Source organism: Staurois parvus, unplaced genomic scaffold (genome assembly GCF_062004578.1).
Source record: "Staurois parvus isolate SC_StPar_1 unplaced genomic scaffold, SC_StPar_1.0 ptg000559l, whole genome shotgun sequence".
NCBI lineage: Eukaryota > Metazoa > Chordata > Amphibia > Anura > Ranidae > Staurois > Staurois parvus.
The window spans coordinates 407,637-435,619 of NW_028318355.1; the positions used below are offsets into that span (position 1 = coordinate 407,637).

At 45.6% G+C, this 27,983-nt stretch overlaps 1 protein-coding gene across 2 annotated transcripts in view; it reads left to right on the plus strand.

Annotated features, from left to right (window-relative positions):
- LOC149450916 (OTU domain-containing protein 7B-like) overlaps positions 1-27,983 on the plus strand; it is a 138,741-nt gene that overhangs the window by 57,564 nt on the left and 53,194 nt on the right. The window contains exons 1-2 of one of the 2 annotated variants that reach the window (XM_089691267.1): positions 285-474; positions 26,572-26,733. In XM_089691267.1, the coding sequence (XP_089547393.1) occupies positions 402-474; positions 26,572-26,733 (235 nt within the window). In that variant the 5' untranslated portion in view covers positions 285-401. Of the gene's footprint in view, positions 1-284; positions 475-26,571; positions 26,734-27,983 lie in introns of those variants that run through there. The other variant, XM_089691266.1, reaches the window with a different exon arrangement.

The following is a 27,983-nucleotide window of genomic DNA, read 5'->3' on the forward strand; positions in this document are numbered from 1 at the left end:
TTGTGAAAAGCGGCACCTGTAGGAGTCAGAACAATGTCCCCTTCTGAGCGGCGAGGCGGGGCCGCCAAACGCTTTTGTGAAAATCGCAAACAAAAGGAAACCAGAGCCTGTCTTCACCCAGGCCGAACGTGAACGGGCGAGCGGAGAGAGGGTTTATTTTTATCTCTGTTTTCATGTGACCGGCGCTCTCGCTCCGAGTGTGTGTACGCGTTTCCCTCTGTAGCAGAAGCAGCCCACGATGGGGTCTGATCATCTTCATTGTACCCTCTGTGTGCGTCCGCTGCCCCTCTGCTGCCCCTCTGTGTGTGGTTCTACCCTTAGACTGAAGAGCTAGCACCTTGACTTCTATGTCCCACCTGTCCCCAGCCTCAGAGGACTCTCTGATCACATGACCTGTGGACATGGATCTGGTCCTGTCACATTTTGTTCGCTCGACTGGTGCAGAGCCAGGATTGGCTAGAGATCTCCTGGAAGGTAAGACAAGGAGCCGAAGCCGTACCTGTGGCGCATTTTGTCGTTCTTTTATTTAAAGTACTAAATCCTCAACTTTTTATAACCGAAACACACTGTTTGGATTATTGTAACACAGGAGAATAAATAATACGATCGCTTAAAGAGCCCACAATTCAAAGTGGTTGTAAAGGCAGGATCTATTCTGTGCATGAAAGTAAAAGAAAATCTGAGCGGAGCTCCTCCCACAGCACCCCCCCTTTTACTCATCTGAGCCCGATCCCAATCCTGGTGCTTGTTCCACCTGACATTACTAAGGTTGTAGGATTGAATCCCATCCATGGCACCACCTGCCTGGAGTTTACATGTTCTCCCTGTGCCTGCGTGGTTTTCCTCCAGGTACTCCAGTTTCCTCCTACGCTCCAAACACATGCTGGTTAATTGGCTCCTGTCTAAATTGCCCCTAGTATGTGTGTGTATGAATGTAAGTTAGGGACCCTTGAGGGTTAGGGACTGATGTGAATGTACAATATATATGTAAAGCGCTGCGTAAATTGACGGCGCTATATAAGTACCTGAAATAAATAACACACAATATGCAGTCTTCTATTCAGCCAGCAGGTGGTTTTTATCTTTTCACATGCATCCATCATCAGCAGTGGCTCCTTCCCTGTCAGAAGGCCTACTCTGAGGTTTCAATCAGACAAAGGGAGCTGCAAAGCAAGAACCACCTTGTTGTCTCTTAAGCTAACCCATTTAGCTCTGGGACCCTTTGTCACTTAAGTGTTCCTGCATGGCGACCACTTCCTGTTATCTCACATATATATGGGTGTACTAGGTTATAACCCTCAAGGGGCGTACAATCTAAGGTCCCTAACCCTCAAGGGGCGTACAATCTATGGTCCCTAACCCTCAAGGGGTGTACAATCTAAGGTCCCTAACCCTCAAGGGGCGTACAATCTAAGGTCCCTGACCCTCAAGGGGCGTACAATCTAAGGTCCCTGACCCTCAAGGGGCGTACAATCTAAGGTCCCTGACCCTCAAGGGGCGTACAATCTAAGGTCCCTGACCCTCAAGGGGCGTACAATCTAAGGTCCCTGACCCTCAAGGGGCGTACAATCTAAGGTCCCTGACCCTCAAGGGGCGTACAATCTAAGGTCCCTGACTCTCAAGGGGAGTACAATCTAAGGTCCCTAACCCTCAAGAAGTGTACAATCTAAGGTCCCTAACCCTCAAGGGGCGTACAATCTAAGGTCCCTGACCCTCAAGGGGCGTACAATCTAAGGTCCCTGACCCTCAAGGGGAGTACAATCTAAGGTCCCTAACCCTCAAGAAGTGTACAATCTAAGGTCCCTGACCCTCAAGGGGCGTACAATCTAAGGTCCCTGACCCTCAAGGGGCGTACAATCTAAGGTCCCTGACCCTCAAGGGGCGTACAATCTAAGGTCCCTAACCCCCAAGAGCGTACAATCTAAAGTCCGAACCTTCAAGGGGGGTACAATCTAAGGTCCCTAACCCTCAAGGGGCGTACAATCTAAGGTCCTTAACCCTCAAGGGGTGCACAATCTAAGGTCCTTGACCCTCAAGGGGCGTACAATCTAAGGTCCCTAACTCACATTCATACATACACATACTAAGGCCAATTTAGATAGGAGCCAATTAACCTACCAGCATGTCTTTTGGAGTGTGGGAGGAAACAGGAGTACCTGGAGGAAACCCACGCAGGCACAGGGAGAACGTGCAAACTCCAGGCAGGTGGTGCCATGGCTGGCATTCGAATCAAGGACCCTAGTAAAGCCAGGTGGAAGTGCCAACCATTCAGCCCCTGACCTTCCAGGTAAAGACGGTTTCCACTCATAACCGCACCAGCTACAGATCGTATTGTTATTTGTTCCAGTGTGCATGAGTGCCGCCGCCGCATTCCTAACATTTCCCTGGTGTGGAGACTATGCCTGTGGTGTCGGCGCAGGCAACATCCCCACATTGGGGAAACTATGAATGCTGGGGAAGGCATGTGCGCTAGCCCAAAGAATGATGGGACATCTAGATTACACACACAAGGCAATGCTCTCTGCCCTTCCTCCAAGGAAAGCCATCACTCATTTTATTGGAGGAGGAGCAGTGGAGGCTCCTCTTGGGCAGTCCTCTCGGGTTGCCTGTGCTGGAGAATTTTAAACAATCCCTACTGCTGAGGGGAAGGCTTGCAGCGTATCCTGTTTCTTGATCCCTTGTCCTGTCCTCTGGATTAAAGACCAAATCCACCAAATGTTACTACGGTCTACTGAAGTGTAACAAGCATTTCATACGTGTCTGAGGCTTTTATTGACCATTTGCAGAGGCAATCTTTGCAGTGTTGGCCCTTCTTTATTCAAGACCTCTGCAGTTGTCCCTGGCATGCTGCCAATCAACTTCTGGGCCACATCCTGACTGATGGCAGCCCATAGTCCATGCTTTCAGTTTGTCAAAATTTGTGGGGTTTTTTGTTAACCCGCCTCTGGAGGATTGACGGAATCTGACAGATTCAGATCTCACGCTGACAGCTCGAGAGGAGAGATGGTAATCGGCATTCCACAGAGGGGACATGTACACTGATCATCAGACCACTGATGAGTGTAGCCCCAGCAGTGCCACCTGTCAGTGCGCATCAATGCCACATATCAGTGCCCATCTGAGCTGTCTTTCAGTGCCAGTCAGTGCCGCCTTTCAGTGCCCATGAGTGATGCCTGTCAATGCCCATCAGTGCCACCTATCAGTGCCAGCTGTCAGTGTACATCAATGCCACATATCAGTGCCTACCAGTGCACATCAATGCCACATATCAGTGCCTACCAGTGCACATCAATGCCACATATCAATGCCTACCCGTGCACATCAATGCCACAAATCAGTGCCCATCTGAGCTGCCTTTCAGTGCCACCTATCAATGCCAGTCAATGCCACCTTTCAGTGCCCATGAGTGATGCCTGTCAATGTCCATCAGTGCCACCTATCAGTGTCCATCAGTGCCAGCTGTCAGTGCACATCAATGCCACATATCCGTGCCTACCCGTGCACATCAATGCCACATATCAGTGCCCATCTGAGCTGCCTTTCAGTGCCACCTATCAATGCCAGTCAATGCCACCTTTCAGTGCCCATGAGTGATGCCTGTCAATGTCCATCAGTGCCACCTATCAGTGTCCATCAGTGCCAGCTGTCAGTGCACATCAATGCCACATATCCGTGCCTACCCGTGCACATCGATGCCACATATCAGTGCCCATCTGAGCTGCCTTTCAGTGCCACCTATCAATGCCAGTCAGTGCCGCCTTTCAGTGCCCATCAGTGATGCCTGTCAGTGCCACCTATCAGTGTCCATCAGTGCAACCTTCTTAGTGCACATCAATGAAGGAAAAAAATAACTTATTTACAAAATTTTATAACAAAAACTAAGAAAAAACGTATTTTTTTTCTTCAAAATTTTCAGTGGTTTTTGGTTTAAGAAAAAACAACCCAGAGGTGATTAAATACCACCAAAATAAAGCTCTGTCACAAAAAATGATAAAAATTTCATATGGGTACAGTGTTGCATGACCGCACAATTGTCATTCAAAGTGCGACAGCGCTGAAAGCTGAAAATTGGCCTGGGCAGGAAGGGGGTATAAGTGCTCTGTAGGCGAGGGGTTAAAATTATAGACCGTCCCGAGGCACCCCATTCCAAAATTTTTAAAAACTATTTTAATAGCTTTTATATAACACAGCAACATCCACACATGTAGGACACCCAACATTGGATTTATTCTTCCAAAGCAAGTACACTTTTGCACACTGGTACTGACTAGTATTCCAATGTTTCTCCTCTCCCTCAGTTTTTCTCCATCACTCAGCAAATTGTGCCAAGGCATCCCTTAAGAAACATCGAGGCACTCTGGGGTTCCTGGGCACCCTGGCTGAGAAAGGTTGGTGTAGTACACATGCCTTGGCCGTGACCAATTTTAACCTGCCCATGGGGCACTGCCGCCACTGCAAGCCATGCAATTGTAGCGCGGTATTTCCATATAAACCACACCCCCTAGGGGAGGGCGGAGAGTGGCATTTTACGAGGCAACAGGATCACCTCCTTCAGCTCTGGTTCACACTGATACGGTGCGAAATTCTCAGCGTTTTCAGTGCAAATTCCGCACCGCATCAGAATCGCACCCCGTTCATGCAAACCGTTGCAGGTGTGTAGGTTACGTCAACACCCCAAAAGCGATCCGCAAAACGCGGTGCGATGTGCAGAATCGGATCATGTAGGTGTGAATACCCATGCGATCCGATTCTAGTGTGGACCAAAAAAGGGCCCTGAATGTTTTGGGTGCGGTGCGAATAGAGCCATACAAAATGTACAACTCCAATCGCACCGCACACAAATCGAATGTGATTTGCGCAGGAATGCGGTCTTCTTTTTTTTTTTTTTTTTTTTTGTGGTCTTTTGGAACCAATAAATTGTCTGATGTGAACTTTACACTTTGAACTGGAGGTGCGACATGCGAGCGTGACCAACCGCTAAGTGATTTCATAGGAATCTGTGTTGCTGGTAACGGCGCTGATGACGCTGATTATTATTATACAGGATTTATATAACAGTTTGCTCAGCGCTATACAATATAACGGGAGACAATACAGTTCAATACAAGAGGGATAGGAGGGCCTGATCCTTGGAGCTTACAATCTAGGAGGGAGGGGCTAGTGGTACAAAAGGTAGTAAATGTGGGGGATGGACTGGTTGGAAGAGTAGAAGATTCCATTATTAGCTGATAGGCTTCCCTGAAGAGAGAAGTTTTCAGAGATCGCCTAAAAGTGGGCAGAGTAGGCGATAGTCTGATAGATTGGGGTAGAGAGTTCCAGAGGATGGGGGAAGCTCTGGAGAAGTCCTGGAGACGAGCATGGGAGGAGACAAGGGAGCTAGAGAGTAGGAGGTCTTGTGAGGAGCGGAGAGTACGGTTTGGGTGATATTTTAGAGACAAGATTGGTGATGTAATTTGGGGCGGAGTTATAAATGGCTTTATACGTTATTGTTAATGTTTTGGAATTTTATCCGTTGGGCAACTGGAAGCCAGTGGAGGGATTGGCAGAGAGGGGTGGAGGACACTGAGTGGAGGCCAGTGGAGGGATTGGCAGAGAGGGGTGGAGGACACTGAGTGGAGGCCAGTGGAGGGATTGGCAGAGAGGGGTGGAGGACACTGAGTGGAGATCAGTGGAGGGATTGGCAGAGAGAGGTGGAGGACACTGAGTGGAGGCCAGTGGAGGGATTGGCAGAGAGGGGTGGAGGACACTGAGTGGAGGCCAGTGGAGGGATTGGCAGAGAGGGGTGGAGGACACTGAGTGGAGGCCAGTGGAGGGATTGGCAGAGAGGGGTGGAGGACACTGAGTGGAGGCCAGTGGAGGGATTGGCAGAGAGGGGTGGCAGATACAGAACGGTTAGTAAGGTGGATGAGTCTGGCAGCAGCATTCATGATAGACTGAAGAGGGGATAGCCTGCGATGAGGTCGGCCAATGAGGAGGGAGTTACAATAGTCAAGGTGAGATATAACAAGGGAGTGAATGAGTTGCTTAGTGGTTTCCGAGGTTAGGAACGGCCGTATCTTGGAGATGTTGCGGAGGTGAAGTCCGCAGACATCTGAGATCTGCCTTCCATGTGGTCGGTGCAGTTCGCAGACATGTGTCCTAAAATACTTGAGCCGCACCTCGGAGCTCAGCTTGACAGATTTCCTGAAGGCGCAGATTCTGCACATACTGGAGATTCTACAGATCACGTTTTGTCTTCCTCTTTGTGAGCTGAAAGCTGAACTCGAGGCAAACCGATACACAGAATAATACGGATCTCAGAGCAGACTTACCTGCCGCACGATTGGTAGCTTTTCCAGTCCCTGTCACACAGCACAGCCCTGTCTGGAAGGGCAGGAGACCAAACACGAGTTCTTCTGCGCTCTAGGACCCAGGCGGGTGGCACATAGATGGAACCAGAACTGGACAAACAACGACCACCAGTGCTTCAAAGGTTGTGCAGCTCCAAACAAGGCTGGGGAAGCCCGACCAACACTACAGAGCGAAATAAAAACGAGAAGCGCACAAACCTTGCGCATTACCTCAGTAAACACAAATTTATTAATCAGAAAGGTACTCACAAACAGCGAATAAAATCAGGCATGTCAGTCCTCACAGGGACTTCAGAGATAGAGAGCCAGCGCGAGTCCCATCGTGGGGGTAAGCACTCAGTTCAGCTGACGCGTTTCGAAGGCCAAACCTTCTTCATCAGAGCTGACTGAACTGAGAGTGATCGCTCCCTTTTAAGTCCCTGAACTGAAATATTGACCCTCCCCTCTGGGTTGGGCAGTCTCAGGCTGGGAGGGGGGGGGGGGGCGGAGCCCCAGGTGTCAGTACCAAGTAATATTACAACGTCAGACTAACGGTATAACATGATAAGAGTGAATAAATGTATATATAAAGAACACACAAAAAAAAAAAAAAAAAAAAAAAAAAAAAAAAAAATCACATAAACATATATATGCTCACATTTCCATCTATGAAATAAAAGAATAAATATGATGAATGAATAAATATAATTTTAAAATTAATTTTAAAACCAATTCTAAAACCATGATAATTGTAATAAACATGCAAGAGAGAGAAAAATGTATATATATAAATAAAAGATCTTAAAAATAATAATAATAAATTGAAAATAATGAATAGTGATAGAGTCATCTCCTAGGATAAATTCATCAATCATTAGGTGCACACACATTCCCACATGTATATATGATCATGTCAAAATAAATGATAATACAAAATATATATATATAAAAATTATTACTAGTTAATTAGTACTATCATTATTGTATATTGTATACAACCTGAGTGTTCACATGTGGCTTGTACAGATCGGGAGGTGGAGATCCCATGTATCAAATTAGTTGGTCATATTTCATCCTTAGCAGCAGAGGGAGATCTAATGTCTCCTCCTATGGCTGCAGATTGCCCACTGCGGACTGGACCTCCCTGGAACGCACGCCGAAGACAGCGTGGTGCTGTCTGCGCATGCGCCGTCCAGCACGCGCCTGCGCAATACATGAACAGCTGGCCTGTCGGCGTGAACTCAAAAGTGCACATCCGACGGCCAATGCGCATGCGTGGAAGCGGCGCCGCTCTATCCACCAGGGTTTCAGTGCTCCCTGCCAGCCTGCACACGGACAAAGCTCTGGAGGGACACACTCTAATGGGAACATAGTCTAATCGAGCCACCAGCCGGCATCTCAAGTATCCAATCACAGGGGGCAAACTTAGAGGCACCAACTTCCACAATAATAAAAAAAAAAAAAAAAAAAAAAAAAAAAAAAAAAAAAAAAAATATATATAAATAAAAGTAATAAATCATTAGTACAATATATAAATAATAATAATTGATAATTAATAATTAATCAGTAGGGGATTGTGGGAGTGGTGTTATTGTTTCATTCATTCTTAATAATTTATGCACGAATAAGTGCACCTGTGAGGGAGGAAAAAAACCAAAAAAAAAAAAAAAAAAAAAAAAAAAAACAAAAAAAAAAAAAAAAAAAAAAAAAAAAAAAAAAAAAAACCTGAATGATATTAATGGATAATGAATGTACAATAAAATATATATAACGTATTAAATTCCAAAGATGAAGATAAAAATATAAAAATATAAATATATAACTATAATGTGATATCTGTAGTTATCTATGATATGCATTTCCACCCACAGACCCATATGTACGCACACTGTCAGAATGTGCACAAATGGTATGGTTTGTGTAAAAAAGTGTATTAAAGCAAAGCATGTACATAGATCTATACTGAAAACCGAAGAATCAATAAATAGATCAATAATTAATCATTGTGTGTACCACTATTTATTGCTGTATGCCCATAGTGACCAATAACAAATGAGCTCAAAGAACCGACTTACACTAATAGAGTGAGAGACCACTAAATTCTCACTAGACCCCAAGGGAGAGCAACTATATGTACGTGATATAATATATTGAAGAATGATAAAAAAAAAAATGATAAAAAAAATTTTTTAATAATTTTTTTAAATAAATAGAAGATGATGTATAATAACTAGTTGAAACAAGATCAGCAAGACTGGTGGCTAAATGAGAGTATGAATTTCGAGGTCATCATTTAAGCCACTAGGACATAGGGTGCCCAATGTGAAGATCCAAAAACTTTCCCTTCTGCATAGCTCCTTTATTCGATCAATCGATTTATCTTTTTATGAACAGTGGCAAGACTCACAAGACTGTATCACCATGGTCTTATCTATTGAAGAAAGGGAAGTGAGAAGGACTTCCCTAGCGAAAGGCTTTACGTGCAGTATTCATGCATTTGATCAACAGTCAAAGGGATCTACTAATGAAGAGACTAGTGCAAGTACCAGCTCGGACATTGTTGTAAGGGAAGATAAAATGGTGTCACTTTTTTATAAACTGAAACATGCTCTAGAGAGAGAAATTGTCCAATGGTGGGACATATTACTCTTGCAAAAATATCTAGAAGCCCATAGGATTCCCCGAGGTCTTAGAATAACTAAACTATGTAGTTTCTTGGATGAGGATCTAGATAGTTGTTGGAAAGAGGAACTTCGTAAATGTAATAGAATTTGGGTGAATATAATAATCCAACAAAGAGAAAGGAATCTAGCAAACATCAAATCTGCTATTGCCAGCCTACAAGAAGAATTGGCTTCATACACAGATATCCCCTCCTTTAATGAATGGGACGCCAGGGTTAATGACCAGATTATGCATTTTGAAACGAATGTTATTAGCAATAAATCTGACAAATTCGAAAGGGACAGATTCGATTATTCACATGGGTGTGAGTTTAATTGGAAACAGAAGTCTCTCAATGCACCCACCCCATTGCTCAACATTCCATGGAGCAATACTAACTCACCCAGACCCCATACTTTTAATAACAATCCAGCTCACCACTCCCAAGGTCTTTCCAAACCCAACTACCATAAAGGTCCTAAACCCAGTCAGAATCACCCCAAAACCAATTACCATAATTCCTATACCCAGAATAGGAATCAACATCCCACGAACAAAAACTATTACTCTAATAAGCGGTCTCACAATAACCAAACTTTCAGACCCACCTATCATAAAACTCCGTCACATACAAATCATACAAATCATCCCTATGGTCCAGGTGTGCCACCTACGAGGAATCACACGGACTCTCATTCTAGAGGGTCACTGCCTCACAAAAGCACAGTACTGCCTCAGAAAAGTACACCACTGAGACCCCCGTCCCCTTATAATTATAATATTACCCATAACCATTCAAGCTTTCACCAAGATGCAAACAATCCAACTGGCCATACCAATTATACGGGTCCTAAGGGACAAATAATGACTGACAGTGTCAGCTGTTTACATTCAGACCATAACCAACTTCATTTTTTAAAGGAAGGGGCTGTGAGCAATCCATTGCCCGCAGCCCCACTAGATCAGACAATAACATCGATCCCCCAAAGGAAAAAGAGAGAAAGTGTACGAGACGAGGAAAGAGAGGGGGAAAGGGACACAAAAAGAGGAAGGAGATAATCGATAGAGCTTCGCCCTCTACAATAAAAATATTCAATTTATCACAATCGAATTTTTCTGATTTAGAACTTGAACTCCTCAAAAAAGGTCTCAATTATGCCCCTCCCAACCCTCCCAACCTGTTTGAACTGTTCATAGATTTGAACAAGTTTATCCGTAACTTGACGGTAAAAAGATTTTTTTTGCTCAAAGACAACGCATCCACTGAGAATGATAACCATGTTCATCGCTCACTAAATTCTCCTGGAATGGATGTGTCACTTGAAACGCCAATTCTAAATATTTTAGAAAATCTGTATATGGAAGGCGCTTCTATGGACAGCACATCAGAATTTCTTACACTCGCAGAGATGGCTACTGCATCACAGGGTGAAATTATGCATACCAGTTTTAAACCTAAATCCACATTCTACCCTCATTGGGTTAAAGGTCACCATTTACCCGCTTTCTATGAGACTGTTTTAGCAGAATTTAGAAATATCTGTAACACCAAGGTATCCACACAGAGACACTATTTACAACAGGATCCACTGAAAGCCTCTCTTAAAACCCTTAAAGAAAATAAGGATGTAATAATCAGGCAAGCTGATAAGGGAGGAGGTCTGGTCATCCAAGACCGGGCCGCCTATACCACCGAGGCCCTGAGACTCCTCAGTGACCATCAAACCTATGAAATTCTATCCAATGATCCCACGGTCCAATACCAATCAAAATTTAAAACTCTACTGGAAACGGCACTATCTGACGGTACACTCACCAAAGAGGAATTTCTTTTCTTATTTATCAAACATCCTGCTACTCCATTCTTTTACCATATTCCCAAAATACATAAGAATAAAGACAACCCTCCTGGCAGACCTATCATTTCAGGCATAGGCAGCCTGACAAGCAATCTAGGCAGCTACATTGACCATTTTCTAAAAGACATAGTTATTAATTTATCATCATATGTCAAAGACTCCAGCCATATACTTGAGATATTAGCAGGATACAAGTGGGAACAGGGGTACAGATGGCTTTCCCTGGACGTGGTTTCTTTATACACGTCCATTAGACATGATCATGGCCTCCGAGCCATTCAGTACTTCCTGGCCAAAGACTCACCACTTCACCACACACAAATTCAATTTCTATTTAATTGCATTGGATTCGCTCTAGAACATAACTACTTCTCCTTTTTGGACAAACATTATCGCCAGATCCAGGGCACCGCTATGGGCGCAAGATTCGCTCCGAGCTATGCTAATATCTTCATGGGGTACTGGGAAAACAATTCTATTTGGAATAATAATCCCTTTGGTGCAAATCTAGTTTTTTACGGGAGATACATTGACGATATCATCATTATCTGGAACGGCACTGACTCTGAATTAGAGAGATTCCTGGACCATTGTGGGAACAATCCATATGACATCTCATTCACTCATGTGATCGATGAAGACACTTTAGTGTTTCTAGATTTAGAACTAAGACATGATAGCAATGGTCGGATATGCTCAAAAACGCATTTTAAACCGACAGCAGGCAACTCCTACCTACATGCTAAGAGTAACCACCATCCCCAATGGATCCAAAATGTACCTTTCGGACAGTTTTGCAGGTTAAAACGCACATGCACATTAAAACAGGATTACATCGAACAGAGCCTGATTCTCAAAAAGAAATTTGAGGACAAAGGCTACAATGAAAACCTTATAGAAACAGCTTTCAATAAATATTTAGTCATGTACGACCCTATCTCTGCAGTCTCTAATGACACGACAATAGTCCACAATCGCAACAGCTCCACTGTCTCTTTTAACAAGAACCAAGTGCCTTTTTGTACTAGATTTAGCAATAAAGCCTGGGACATCAAACACGTTCTGTCTAAGAATTGGAATATTCTTAAAAACGACCCTACCCTAGGAAACGCACTTCCGGATAAACCCACGCTAATTTTTAGAAAACCTAGAGACCTTAGGAACTTAATAGCACCGAGTAGGATACGTAAAACCGTGACACCCAACCCGGGTCAGTGGTTAGCGCCTTTTGATCAAAAAGGAAGCTATAGGTGTGGTGTCTCGAAATGTGGTACCTGTGGAGTCATATGCCATCGGAAACGAGATTTTACTAGCACTAACGGGAAATGTTATCCCATTAAACAGTTTATTAACTGCGGGACTTCCTTTGTCATTTATGGCATACTCTGTCCATGCGGATTACTATATGTAGGTCGCACTTCGCGTTGTCTAAGGACACGCATCAGTGAGCATAAAAGTAACATTAAACTAGGGAAAGACAAATATTCAGTCCCCCGCCATTTTAAAGAAAAACATCTAAGTAATTATTGCGGGATGAAAGTCTTTGGAATTGAGGCCATTTCCAAGGACTTGGACAGTGGGAGGAGATACCAGGAGCTATGCAGAAGGGAAAGTTTTTGGATCTTCACATTGGGCACCCTATGTCCTAGTGGCTTAAATGATGACCTCGAAATTCATACTCTCATTTAGCCACCAGTCTTGCTGATCTTGTTTCAACTAGTTATTATACATCATCTTCTATTTATTTAAAAAAATTATTAAAAAATTTTTTTTATCATTTTTTTTTTATCATTCTTCAATATATTATATCACGTACATATAGTTGCTCTCCCTTGGGGTCTAGTGAGAATTTAGTGGTCTCTCACTCTATTAGTGTAAGTCGGTTCTTTGAGCTCATTTGTTATTGGTCACTATGGGCATACAGCAATAAATAGTGGTACACACAATGATTAATTATTGATCTATTTATTGATTCTTCGGTTTTCAGTATAGATCTATGTACATGCTTTGCTTTAATACACTTTTTTACACAAACCATACCATTTGTGCACATTCTGACAGTGTGCGTACATATGGGTCTGTGGGTGGAAATGCATATCATAGATAACTACAGATATCACATTATAGTTATATATTTATATTTTTATATTTTTATCTTCATCTTTGGAATTTAATACGTTATATATATTTTATTGTACATTCATTATCCATTAATATCATTCAGGTTTTTTTTTTTTTTTTTTTTTTTTTTTTTGGTTTTTTTCCTCCCTCACAGGTGCACTTATTCGTGCATAAATTATTAAGAATGAATGAAACAATAACACCACTCCCACAATCCCCTACTGATTAATTATTAATTATCAATTATTATTATTTATATATTGTACTAATGATTTATTACTTTTATTTATATATATTTTTTTTTTTTTTTTTTTTTTTTTTATTATTGTGGAAGTTGGTGCCTCTAAGTTTGCCCCCTGTGATTGGATACTTGAGATGCCGGCTGGTGGCTCGATTAGACTATGTTCCCATTAGAGTGTGTCCCTCCAGAGCTTTGTCCGTGTGCAGGCTGGCAGGGAGCACTGAAACCCTGGTGGATAGAGCGGCGCCGCTTCCACGCATGCGCATTGGCCGTCGGATGTGCACTTTTGAGTTCACGCCGACAGGCCAGCTGTTCATGTATTGCGCAGGCGCGTGCTGGACGGCGCATGCGCAGACAGCACCACGCTGTCTTCGGCGTGCGTTCCAGGGAGGTCCAGTCCGCAGTGGGCAATCTGCAGCCATAGGAGGAGACATTAGATCTCCCTCTGCTGCTAAGGATGAAATATGACCAACTAATTTGATACATGGGATCTCCACCTCCCGATCTGTACAAGCCACATGTGAACACTCAGGTTGTATACAATATACAATAATGATAGTACTAATTAACTAGTAATAATTTTTATATATATATATTTTGTATTATCATTTATTTTGACATGATCATATATACATGTGGGAATGTGTGTGCACCTAATGATTGATGAATTTATCCTAGGAGATGACTCTATCACTATTCATTATTTTCAATTTATTATTATTATTTTTAAGATCTTTTATTTATATATATACATTTTTCTCTCTCTTGCATGTTTATTACAATTATCATGGTTTTAGAATTGGTTTTAAAATTAATTTTAAAATTATATTTATTCATTCATCATATTTATTCTTTTATTTCATAGATGGAAATGTGAGCATATATATGTTTATGTGATTTTTTTTTTTTTTTTTTTTTTTTTTTTTTTTTTTGTGTGTTCTTTATATATACATTTATTCACTCTTATCATGTTATACCGTTAGTCTGACGTTGTAATATTACTTGGTACTGACACCTGGGGCTCCGCCCCCCCCCCCCCTCCCAGCCTGAGACTGCCCAACCCAGAGGGGAGGGTCAATATTTCAGTTCAGGGACTTAAAAGGGAGCGATCACTCTCAGTTCAGTCAGCTCTGATGAAGAAGGTTTGGCCTTCGAAACGCGTCAGCTGAACTGAGTGCTTACCCCCACGATGGGACTCGCGCTGGCTCTCTATCTCTGAAGTCCCTGTGAGGACTGACATGCCTGATTTTATTCGCTGTTTGTGAGTACCTTTCTGATTAATAAATTTGTGTTTACTGAGGTAATGCGCAAGGTTTGTGCGCTTCTCGTTTTTATTTCGCTCTGTAGTGGAAGGGCAGGAGACCTGATTTGTACGCTACTGCAGTTCTGACACCTTCAGGTCCTGTGCCTTTCCCAGCCTGTGACTGGACAGTGAAAGGATGAGCAGCTTAGGGATGAGCTCATCTCTCTTGTCACTCTGCTCTCGCCTACTATCAGCGTGCACTTTGTACTGTGACAGAACTGATTTGCTCCTTGTGCTGATTCTTGCTTTCCCAGTCTGAGCTCTGCTGTAGAGTGACTTCAGAGTCTGATACAAAGTCAGGTTTTAAGGAACATTAAATTGGGGGGGGGGGGTATATTTAATGATGTGTTTAATAGAGGTTGAGTGATCTGGATATAATCAGGACATACAGTAACTAGTCATAATAGTATTCCTATTCAGGGCTGAATATTTGGCCAACCTAAAGTGGTTGTAAAGGCTTAACGTTTTTTTTTTTTTTTTTTTTTTATCTTCATGTATTCTATACATAAAGGTAAAAAACCTTCCCCCCAGCCCCCTCAGTACTTACCTGAGCCTCATCATGATCCAGCCATGTGAATGATAACCTCGGCTGTCCCGGGTCTCTGCCTTCTCATTTGCTGAGACAGCAAGCGGGAACTATTGGCTCCCGCTGCTGTCAATCACAGCCAGTCAGCTAATAAGGAAGGAGAGAGGAGGCGGGGGCCGAGCCACGACTCTGTGTGGGAATGGACACACGGAGCAGCAGGTGCCCCCATAGCAAGCTGCTTGCTCTGGGGGCACCCATCAGGAGAGCCTGCGGGGGGACCTGAGAAGAGAAGGATCTGGGCTGCTCTGTGCATAATCTCTGCACACAGTAGGTAAGTATAGACAGGTTTGTTGTTTTACAAAGAAAAAAAATGAACCTTTAGAATCGCTTTAAAGAAGGTTTCTTCACAGTAAGAGCTGTGAGAATGTGGAATAGACTCCCTCAAGAGTTGGTTGTGGCCAGCTCAGTGGATTGCTGTAGGAAAGTCCTGGATTCTTTCTTGGATACACAGAATATAACTGGATATAACATTTATTTTTATATATATATATATATATTTTTTTTTTTTTAATGGTTGAACTGGATGGACTTTTTCAGCCAGACTAACTATGTAACTGTAATGTCACTCTTTGTCTATACTGACTATTTTTACTGCTTATGCTCCTGGAATTAGGAATAGATAGGCAAGTATATTATGTGCTCGTTTTAAGTTTTTGTTTTTTTTTTCTTTACATTTCTCCAGTTACTTCCTGGTTTCCATGCCTAGGCAAATGATTTCATACATCCCTGGAGACTTCAGGAGGGGAGGAGGGGTTTTGTAAGCTAAGCACACCTTTCTGCCTGCATGCCTGGGCTAAGGGAAGATGAATTCCAGGAAGTAAATGGAATCATCTGCCCTTACTTAACCACTTGCCTACCGGGCACCTTTACCTTCTTCCTTACCAGGCCAATTTTCAGCTTTCAGCGCTGTCACACTTTGACAATTGCGCGGTCATGCAAGATTGTACCCATATGAAATTTTTATTGTTTTTTTCTCACAAATAGAGCTTTCTTTTGGTGATATTTACTTGTCGCTGGGTGTTTTACTTTTTGCGCTATAAACAAAAAAAGTGCAAAAAATTTGAAAAAAGGAAATTTTCTTTGTTTCTATTATAAAATTTTTGAAAAAGGTAATTTTTCTCCTTCGCTGATGTGCGTTAATGAGGCTGCACTGATGGGCACTGATAGGCAGCACTGATAGGCAGCATTAATGAGGTGGCATGGATAGACAGCACTGATAGGTGGCACTGACTGGGATCACTGCTAGGCACTGACTGGCACAACCACTGTGCACTGACTGGCACAACCACTGTGCACTGACTGGCACAACCACTGTGCACTGACTGGCACAACCACTGGGAACTGACTGGCAGCACTGCTGGGCAGCACTGGTGGGCACCAATCATCAGGGCACTAACCCTCAAGGGGCGTACAATCTAAGGTCCCTAACCCTCAAGGGGCGTACAATCTAAGGTCCCTAACCCTCAAGGGGTGTACAATCTAAGGTCCCTAACCCTCAAGGGGCGTACAATCTAAGGTCCCTAACCCTCAAGGGGCGTACAATCTAAGGTCCCTAACTCACATTCATACATACACATACTAGGGACAATTTAGACAGGAGACAATTCACCTACCAGCATGTCTTTGGAGTGTGGGAGGAAACTGGAGTACCCGGAGGAAACCCACGCAGGCACAGGGAGAACATGCAAACTCCAGGCAGGTGGTGCCGTGGTTGGGATTCAAACCAACGACCCAAGTACTGCCAGGTGGAAGTGCTAACCATTTAGCCACTGTGCTGCCCATAATATTGCATATTAAAAATACAGGAGTGTTTTTGGTCTGTGGTGATCAGATGTGGTGTGGTTCCACTTTAAATCTGAAGCGTAATTTCACCTTATCGTCATGCTAATGAAATCTTTAAGTAAACCTCTTTTTTTCATTACATACCTTATTTGAGTCCCAGTGACATCATCACTGGGCCTCTGTGCATCTCTATATAATGCAGACAGATCATGGCTGGCCGGCAGGGTGCTGTACATAGCGTCCTGAAAACATCGCAGCACCCTGCCTCAGTACTCCTCTCAAGTGCCCTCAGCCCTGATTCAGGCAGTGTGGGAATTGTGACAATCTTTGAACGTGGATGAGTTGCCACCCTAGGTAATGCTGAGCCTCTATGATTGGAAGAACTGAAGTCCAATAAATGAAAGGGACGGGACAGGGAGTGTCAGGCTGGGGAGAAAGGGCTAGATGATGTTGGATGTCCTCCTCGGAAATGAGATGGGCAGGATGGGTCTTACTGCAGCTTCCAATGGTGTTTTTACCATGCAGATTAAAAGGGGCAGTAAGACCCATAGCGCCCACCTGCTTCTGCTCACAGTGTGCGGTGAAATCGGAGCAAGTCGTTTCAGTCCAGGAGAGGAGCCGGTACAACTAGGTGAGACCGAAGGGAAGGTCCGGACTGACAACTCATGGGGCCCCCGGGCAATAGGGGATCATGGGGCCCCTGTTTCCTTGCCCACACTCAAAAAAGCCTATGAAAAAGGTACCAGGGGCATCTCATGGGGCCCCCTACTGACCCCGGGCCCTCGGGCAGTGCCCGAGTTTCCAAATGGTCAGTCTGCCCCTGGCCAGAGATCACTTGTGACGATGGACATTCGGTGGGGCTGCCGTCCCTTCTGGAAATCCTGACATCAATACCTCGTTCTGGCCCTGGCAAGCATGCAGCTGGAAGTGCAGACTTTACTGGCTGCATGCTTACTCAGCTCTGCAGATCAGCCTGGATCAGGGCGCCCGCAGTGGCAGTTGCCATTCTGTTCTACTCATGGGAATTTCCTTTTAAATCGGCCCAACTTTCCATCCTCGTGCAGGCTTTGCTGTGGGCAGCTTAGTCTGGGCGCTGGAGGGGGCCTTCCTTGTGCACTCCTGGCACCTGGGGCAGAGGGGCCCTCGGGGTCTTCCCTGGGAGGAATGTCAGGCCACACCTTCCGCGGGCTCCTGATAACAGAGGAAAGTTGTGTTGTAAACACAAAGGCTCGTTGTGAGGAAGAGGAAACCTTTCAGATGACGGGACGCGCAGCGCCGCGGGATTCTGCAAACTTGTCCTTTCCTGCACGCCGGCCAGGATCGGATCGTCCTCATAGAGAGACGGGTGGCCAATTGACCGCAGAATAATGCGGCCCTTTGTCATCATTAATGGGCCCACTGTCCCTGTACGGAGCGGGGTTTGCATCGCCTGCCAATCGCCGTAGATAGTCGCGGCTATTTAAAGTTTGTGTATGTAAAGCCAATTTTTTATAGAATGGGACCCCCCTGTCAGGTTTTTATTTCTGCCTGTGGCCCCCCTGCTGGGGAGTTTCCTCCGTTATTGATGGTTTTCTCCAGTACAGTGGTAGACACAGGAACAAGGAGGTAAGAAGAAATCTTCAAATGGGGACACCCTGTCCCTGCAGGGGACTTCCCCTTGTTTTGGAGAGATTTCCTCCTAATTCCTGCTGTGTCTCTGGGACAGGAAGTGAAAGGAAATCTCCCTGATGGGTCAGAGACGGCAAAAAGAACCCAAGGGCCAGTTCACGCCACAAAAACGCACTCCGGATGCTTTCCGGATACGGTTTTGCTTGCAGTTCTCACCACACACAGTTCTGGTGCAGTTTTGATGCAGTTTGCTATGTTTTAGTACGGTTCTGTGCAGGAAAAATGTAGTATGTGCAACTTTTTTTTCTGCACCAGCAACTGACTGACAGGATATAGTGAATGCAGGGTCCGGGGAGACCAGATACAGTGAATGCAGGGTCCGGGGAGACCAGATATAGTGAATGCAGGGTCCGGGGAGAGTGGATATAGTGAATGCGGGGTCTGGGGAGAGCGGATATAGTGAATTCAGGGTCCAGGGAGACCGGATATAGTGAATGCAGGGTCCGGGGAGAGCGGATATAGTGAATGCAGGGTCCGGGGAGACCGGATATAGTGAATGCGGGCTCCTGGGAGACCGGATATAGTGAATGCAGGGTCCGGGGAGACCAGATACAGTGAATGCAGGGTCCGGGGAGAGCGGATATAGTGAATGCAGGGTCCGGGGAGACCAGATACAGTGAATGCAGGGTCCGGGGGAGAGCGGATATAGTGAATGCAGGGTCCGGGGGAGAGCGGATATAGTGAATGCGGGGTCCGGGGAGAGCGGATATAGTGAATGCGGAGTCCGGGGAGAGCGGATATAGTGAATGCGGGGTCCGGGGAGACCAGATATAGTGAATGCGGGGTCCGGGGAGAGCGGATATAGTGAATGCGGGGTCCGGGGAGAGCGGATATAGTGAATGCAGGGTCCGAGGAGACCGGATATAGTGAATGCAGGGTCCGAGGAGACCAGATATAGTGAATGCAGGGTCCGAGGAGACCAGATATAGTGAATGCGGGGTCCGGGGAGAGCGGATATAGTGAATGCAGGGTCCGAGGAGACCAGATATAGTGAATGCAGGGTCCGGGGTTTAGTAACACTTTAAGTGATGCTGCAAGCGAAGTGCAGTAGTAGTGGAGTGCGCGTCGTACACAACGGTTTTCTTGGACCGAGTGCTGAACTGCGGCCACATCCTTCCATCTGGCTGAGGAATGGAGACAATGACACCATGGCACTGGGTGTCGGTGTGCGGCGTGTAGGCCGTGTCAGTAGCATCATATGTGTCTGGGACCTCTAGTGTTGGGTTGTTGCGTGGGGCGGCAGGGAGGGAGGTGTGCTTGGCAGCCATCAGTAAACATGTTTGTCTATGGAGAAGGCTCACTTTACTGCTGGAAGCGTGGAATCTCACTGTCAGTGGGAGTTATTTATCTATGTATCAGCCTGTGATCAGCTGAAAGATCACCTCTGGGCAGGCAGATCACAACACACACCTGACATTTGCATAGATCATTATGGAGGCGGTTTTTCCTGTCCATCCAGTCCTTCATTTTACATAGCTCTGGCAGACAGCACAGGCTGCCTGGTGACCTGACTTTTTTTTTTTCTTCTGCTGCTGTTAGGCCCCTTTCACACGGGTGTTGCGTTTATTCTTGGAAAAAACGTGACTGAATGGATAAAAAAAAAAAACCGCATCAGTTCACGTCCGCTTTTCATCATCAGTTCACGTCCGCTTTTCACCATCAGTTCACGTCCGCTTTTCACCATCAGTTCACGTCCGCTTTTCACCATCAGTTCACGTCCCCTTTTCACCATCAGTTCACGTCCCCTTTTCACCATCAGTTCACGTCCCCTTTTCACCATCAGTTCACGTCCGCTTTTCACCATCAGTTCACGTCCCCTTTTCACCATCAGTTCACGTCCCCTTTTCACCATCAGTTCACGTCCCCTTTTCACCATCAGTTCACGTCCCCTTTTCACCATCAGTTCACGTCCCCTTTTCATTATCCGTTCTCGTCCGCTTTTCACCATCAGTTCTCGTCCGCTTTTCACCATCAGTTCACGTCCGCTTTTCACCATCAGTTCACGTCCGCTTTTCACCATCAGTTCACGTCCGCTTTTCACCATCAGTTCACGTCCGCTTTTCATCATCAGCTCACGTCCGCTTTTCATCATCAGTTCACGTCCGCTTTTCATCATCAGCTCACGTCCGCTTTTCATCATCAGTTCACGTCCGCTTTTCATCATCAGCTCACATCCGCTTTTCATCATCAGCTCACGTCCGCTTTTCATCATCAGCTCACGTCCGCTTTTCATCATCAGTTCACGTCCGCTTTTCATCATCAGTTCACGTCCGCTTTTCATCATCAGCTCACGTCCGCTTTTCATCATCAGCTCACGTCCGCTTTTCATCATCAGCTCACGTCCGCTTTTCATCATCAGTTCACGTCCGCTTTTCATCATCAGTTCACGTCCGCTTTTCATCATCAGCTCACGTCCGCTTTTCATCATCAGCTCACGTCCGCTTTTCATCATCAGCTCTCCTCCGCTTTTCATCATCAGCTCTCCTCCGCTTTTCATCATCCGTTCTCGTCCGCTTTTCATCATCAGTTCTCGTCCGCTTTTCATCATCAGTTCTCGTCCGCTTTTCATCATCAGTTCACGTCCGCTTTTCATCATCAGTTCTCGTCCGCTTTTCATCATCAGTTCACGTCCCCTTTTCACCATCAGTTCACGTCCGCTTTTCATCATCAGCTCACTTCCGCTTTTCATCATCAGCTCACGTCCGCTTTTCATCATCAGCTCACGTCCGCTTTTTAATCATCATCTCTCGTCCGCTTTTCATCATCAGCTCTCGTCCGCTTTTCATCATCAGCTCTCGTCCGCTTTTCATCATCAGTTCACGTCCCCTTTTCATCATCAGTTCACGTCCCCTTTTCATCATCAGTTCACGTCCCCTTTTCATCATCAGTTCACGTCCCCTTTTCACCATCAGTTCACGTCCCCTTTTCACCATCAGTTCTCTTCCCCTTTTCATCATCAGTTTGTCAGTTTTTTATCAGTTTACATCCGTTTCTCATCGTCGGCTCGCTTCCGTTTCTCATTGTCTGTTCACGTCAGGGTTTTCATCATCTGTTCACGTCCATTTTTTTTTTCCGGTTTTTCTTTTGTCTTTTTTGTCCGGTTTACATCTGTTTTTCATCCTTTTTTTTTTTTTTTTTTTTTTTTTTTTTTTTTTACGGAAGAAAAATGGGTTTTTCTTTTGTTTAGCCTTGGATCGCTGTTCAGAGGTACCTGACAGGCAGTGAGAAGGCGGTTTGACCTTCTTACTGCCTGCTTTAACCCTCAAAATGCTGCAGTTGAAGAGCAACCACTATCGCTTGCAAGGGTTGTTAGTGCCCACCAAAAGTCATGGGGATAATCAGTCCTGCTTCAAGTGGATTCAGTTTGTTAGTGTATTTAAATCTGCTAGTGCTTCTCACAACCCCCTTCCCGGCAAAGGTGCCCCCTGTGCTTCTTCATCCAGGATTGGGGCGCTCTAATACAAGAGGTGTGTTACTGGCTAGATCACCAAGTGAAAAAAGCCTTAAAAAAGGAAAACTAATGCAGCCATCACATCTGATGATTGGTAAGCAGCTAATTAATGTGTTTGCTTTTTGGGTTTATTACCGCTTTAAAAGTAAACCTCTTGGATGGTCGGTAATGTGAAAAAGCCCGGACTTGCCTCCATGGCTCCTCTAGCTGTGGCCAGTAACCTTTCCTGTCAATGATGTAAGACCTCCACCACCGTCCTTTGTATGTGAATAGCCAGGCAGCCTACAGCAGACCTCATTAGTGTTCCTTTTATTTATGTGCTCGTTGTGCTGAGCGGTGACCTCATCGCTTGGCTAGCGGGGATCACGTTGGGACTTTCCAACAAGTCCAGATGGGAGGTGAGACTAAATAAAGATGCAGTGTACCGAGCCAGACGTGTAGCCTGGTAACCCAAGAATGCCATCGCAGTCTGGGGCCCCGGCAACAGCTACTGTACATATTTGTTCCACCGGCTGGGCGAGGGATTGGATTCGCATTGCAGCTGCAGGGTGCGGGGAGCCCTCAAGTTGCAGTTATCTGTTTTCATAGAGAAAGTGTTCCCTTGCAGCTGATTGGCTCTGATCGGCCAGATGCTGGGTGTAGAACCACCATTTAGGACCCTATGATGAGTTTATAGTGCATCGTATTGGCTCTAAACAAAGGTGCTTTCTTCCTTTAGTACGGTGGTTCTCAACCTGTGGGTCGTGACCCCTTTGGGGGTGGAACAACCCCTTCACAGGGGTCCCCTAAGACCATCAGAAAACACATATTTCCGATGTGTAAAGAGCAGCTACTGTGTAGAAAGCAGCTGCTGTGTTGAAAGCAGCAGTATTGGAGGTAAAACGACACTCATGAATTATAATTACTGGATAAATAATTGTATGGTTGGGGGTCACCAGAACATGAGGAACTGTATTAAAGGGTCGCGGCATTAGGAAGGTTGAGAACCACTGCTTTAGTATTTCTGTATATCTGGTCTCCCCGGACCCTGCATTCACTATATCTGGTCTCCCCGGACCCTGCATTCACTATATCTGGTCTCCCCGGACCCTACATTCACTATATCTGGTCTCCTAGGACCCTGCATTCACTATATCTGGTCTCCCCGGACCCCGCATTCACTATATCTGGTCTCCCCGGACCCTGCATTCACTATATCTGGTCTCCCCGGACCCTGCATTCACTATATCTGGTCTCCCCGGACCCTGCATTCACTATATCTGGTCTCCCCGGACCCTGCATTCACTATATCTGGTCTCCCCGGACCCTGCATTCACTATATCTGGTCTCCCCGGACCCTGCATTCACTATATCTGGTCTCCCCGGACCCTGCATTCACTATATCTGGTCTCCCCGGACCCTGCATTCACTATATTCGCTCTCCCCGGACCCTACATTCACTATATCCGGTCTCCCCGGACCCTGCATTCACTATATCCGGTCTCCCCGGACCCTGCATTCACTATATCCGGTCTCCCCGGACCCTGCATTCACTATATCCGCTCTCCCTGGACCCTGCATTCACTATATCTGGTCTCCCCGGACCCTGCATTCACTATATCTGGTCTCCCCGGACCCTGCATTCACTATATCTGGTCTCCCCGGACCCCGCATTCCCTATATCCGCTCTCCCCGGACCCCGCATTCCCTATATCCGCTCTCCCCGGACCCCGCATTCCCTATATCCGCTCTCCCCGGACCCTGCATTCACTATATCCGCTCTCCCCGGACCCTGCATTCACTATATCTGGTCTCCCCGGACCCTTTATAGGCAAAACCTTTTTTTTTTTTTTTTTCATTCTGGATAGAACAAGGGAAGGTCATAGCCCCTGTAAGGGTTGTTTTTCCATCTGTGTCCCATTGGAGAGATTTTCCTTCACTTCCTGTCCCATAGCCAACACAGGAAGTGAGAGGAAATTCCTTGGGGACCCTCAGGCCTTTAGGACTAGTGTCCCCATTGAAAGATTTCCCCTTTAGTACTTCTCTGGGGACGACCCAAAATGTGGGGTTTTCTTTTACTTTCACTTTTGATAATAAACAGGACCAGTAGAGAGGGGGAGTCTCCCTAATGGGGGCACAGATGGCAATAAACACCTGGCGGGGGTTCTAATCCATCTCCACTGTGTCCAAAATGTAAAAAAAAAAATGTTTTGCCTTTTAGTTCTGCTTCCTATATTGTGTAACGGTTTTCTGGAGATCCTTGTTTTTGGTGGTGAGTGTCAAAGCTCTGCGGGTAACAGTCAGTTGTCATGAACAGGATCCGTCATCCTCCATGCAGACAAGAGCTGCACATGTGTTTGCAGAGGATATCAATCAGGCGGGTGTCACTGCTATAGAGTGAGATTTAATCATGGAGAGACTGCTTCATCTGCTGATGTCAGACACAGGCACTTAGGTGTCAGAACAAGGAAGGCTGTGGGTGACACCATGGAGAATGGGTTTTCAAATGCAAAGTGCTGTCCTTCGTTGTTGGGTATATGTCAGTTCAGGGATATTCACGGTTTGAAACGCAGTAGCTGCTTTAATAGATCCAAACACATGCAGCTAGAAAAACTTTTACCTCCAAGACCTCGTGCACGCTGGACTTTTTTTTACAGCGGCTGCTTTTTGGCTTTTTTTTTCTTTCTTCCTACAGCCAGTAAACCCCCCCAGCATGTTATCCTATGTGTCCATACACACACAGGCTTTAACCTCCTCATGCAGGCCGAACGCAAATGTGCGGCCTCCCGGCCTAGACAGAGCGCCGCTCATTTGTATTCTATTAAAAAAAGGACATGAGCGCGCACCCCGCCCGCTCCCAGCACACACATACGGTACTCACAGGTTCCAATCTCCTCTTTCGATCGGGACCTTTCACGATCATGTGACCGCCATGACCCTAAGCCCCGCCTCCTAGCTTCTGAAACTCCTACAGGGCTGGGAGGCGCCGGCGCGAAGGGATTAATCAGCATTTTTTGGCTGGAAAGAAAAACCCAGAACTAGGTGGTATCTAGAGACGTTTTTTAGCTGTAAAACGTTCTAACGCAGCAAATCAGCATTTTTGGAATTTTTTTTTTTTATAACCATTTGGGGGGTGTAAAAACACACAGCTAAACGCTAACGCAAAAATGCTGAAAAACGTGCGTTTTTATCGTGACTTTGTGGGCAGAAATATTATGTATTTTATTAACCTCTTCGCCAACAGTACGCAAATATGCGGCCTCTCAGTGGCTGATACCAAGCGGCCGCATATTTGCTTAACATTTGTAAACAAACATGCTGAGAACGCGCACCCTGGGCACACCCAGCACGTGTCGGCGTCCCACGGAACGTTCCCGACCTTTCCGATCATGACAGCCAATCATAGCGGTCACATGACTCTAAACCCCTCCCCGCCTCCTGATGTCAGAAACCCCTTAAAGTGCTGGAAGGCGCCGGCGTGAAGGGGTTAAAGGTTTGTTACCTTAATGCACGGGTGTCAAATTGGCGGCCCTCCAGCTGTTGCCAAACTACAAGTCCCATGAGGCATTGCAAGATTGACAGTTACAAGCATGACTCCCAAAGGCAGAGGCATGATGGGACTTGTAGTTTCGCAACAGCTGAAGGGCCGCCAGTTTGACACCCCTGCCTTATGCAGGCCATACATGGGTCGAATTCCGAACTATTTTTCGTCCAAAAATCTAAAATGTTGTTCGCTCGATAATCCATTGGTCCCTTTTAAATTTTTTTTACTTTGTTTTTATAATCTAAAATTACACATTCATAATATCTCCTAGATTGGAAGCTCTAATGCAGACCATTCATGGTTCGAATTCCGAACACTTTTTCGTCCAAAAATCAAAAACGTAGTTCGCTCGGTAATCCGATGGTGCCTCCAATGATTTCGAAAATCGGCCGACCAAGTCATAAAGTTCACCCTATATAACAGGCGAAACTTCTGTTCCTTCCAGGTCACGGCTCATGCGCATATTCTTTACGGGAAAACGATCGTACGATTTGACCATCGAGTCAAAAATCGGTAGTTTTTCACAAATTTTCCAACACCGAAAAGGGGAGGAACCACAAAAATCGGCCGCTGCCGCTGACCCACTAACAGAGCGAAAATGGGCCGATTATTCTTGGGTCCGATTTTCGGTCGAAAAATCGGTCGAATTTCAACCCATGTATGGCCGGCATTAGTGCATAAATGTTCTTGTCGTGTTATAGAGTAAAGCACCAACATAATGATCCCATGTTGAATCAGTGATCAGGACGCGGTCTCAATGCCACTACGCCTATTATTCCCACGGCCACTGGTTGCATATTATCCTCTTTGTAGTTTCTTTGGACATCGATCTGTGACTTATTGTTATTATTTCTATTTTCTTTCCTGTGTTGAAACCGAATCCACAATAGTTGTGCTCCTGTTTTTTTTTAATAGCCTGAACAAATGCTTTAAAATCTAAACCCACCAACAAAATGGCGGCCAAGACGTATTAAGGAGACATGATTGTCGGAGAATGAAATCCCGAGTTTCTAATGATATACGTTTTTTTTGCTTTTGTCTTAGGTAAGAAATGGGACTTCAACGCAGCAGTCAATGACTACGATCAGCTACGGCAGCCACATGCTGGCGGCCCAGCCCAAAACTTCAACGACCCTCGAAGTTACAAACCCCAAGACTCAGCTCGACCCATGAGGCCAGCGCTGCAGCGGCAAGATGATATACAAGGTGAATTTCTTTTTTTTAACCTATGTGGGATTGTGTTTGTGTTTTGTTTGTTGTTTTTGTTTTGTTTTTTGCTTGTTTTTTTTTTTCCGTTTGTTTTGTTTTTTGTTTGTTTTTGTTTGTTATTTTTGTGTTTGTTGTTTTGTTTTTTTTTGTTTTTTTGTTTTACTGGTTAGGTTTGGTTTGGCAGACAGCACTCTGCAAGGCTCATGATGTAGGTCACCTGTTGACATGAGATGATCCACATCAGGTCAGGGGAATGATTGCACGTGTGTGAGTTCTCCTGGACTGCTGCAGACACCTCTGGGCCAATCAGAATAGAGGGAGTATTCTGTAGGCTGGAATGGATTTCACAGCTACCGTATTTTTCGCTCCATAAGACGCACTTTTTTTCCCCCAAAAAAGGGGGGAAAATGTCAATGCGTCTTATGGAGCGAATATAGAGCGGCCGGACTGGTATTTCCACCGCCGCCGTGTCAGAATACCGGGCCGGCCGCTCAGCTCGGCAGTGGGACCTTACCTGTCCCTCTATCCAGCGGCGCGCTGTCTTCCCGGCTTCTGTAGTGTGCGTGACAGCCGGGACCCAAGTGCGCATGCGGAAGAAGCGGTGCTCTTTGTGAATGGTAAGGCGGTACCTGGGACACATGACAGATCCCAGAAGCCGCCGGACCAATCACAAAGCGCAGCGCTTCTCGCGCATGCGCCCTGGGCATCCGGCTGTCCGACGAGCGCCCACACTACAGAAAGCCGGGAAGACAGCGTGCGGCTGGATCGAGGAACAGGTAAGATAAAAAAAAAAACTCTGCGGAAGTAAGAGCGGGTACCTGTCAAATTCAGGTACCCGCTCCCCCTCCCTCCCCAAAGGTCAGCAGTCATCTCCTGTACTGTCCGCAGTCTCTGGTCATCCCTGTACTGTCCGCAGTCTCTGGTCATCCCTGTACTGTCCGCAGTCTCTGGTCATCTCCTGTGCTGTCCGCAGTCTCTGGTCATCTCCTGTGCTGTCCGCAGTCTCTGGTCATCTCCTGTACTGTCCGCAGTCTCTGGTCATCCCTGTGCTGTCCGCAGTCTCTGGTCATCCCTGTACTGTCCGCAGTCTCTGGTCATCCCTGTACTGTCCGCAGTCTCTGGTCATCCCTGTACTGTCCGCAGTCTCTGGTCATCCCTGTACTGTCCGCAGTCTCTGGTCATCCCTGTACTGTCCGCAGTCTCTGGTCATCCCTGTACTGTCCGCAGTCTCTGGTCATCCCTGTGCT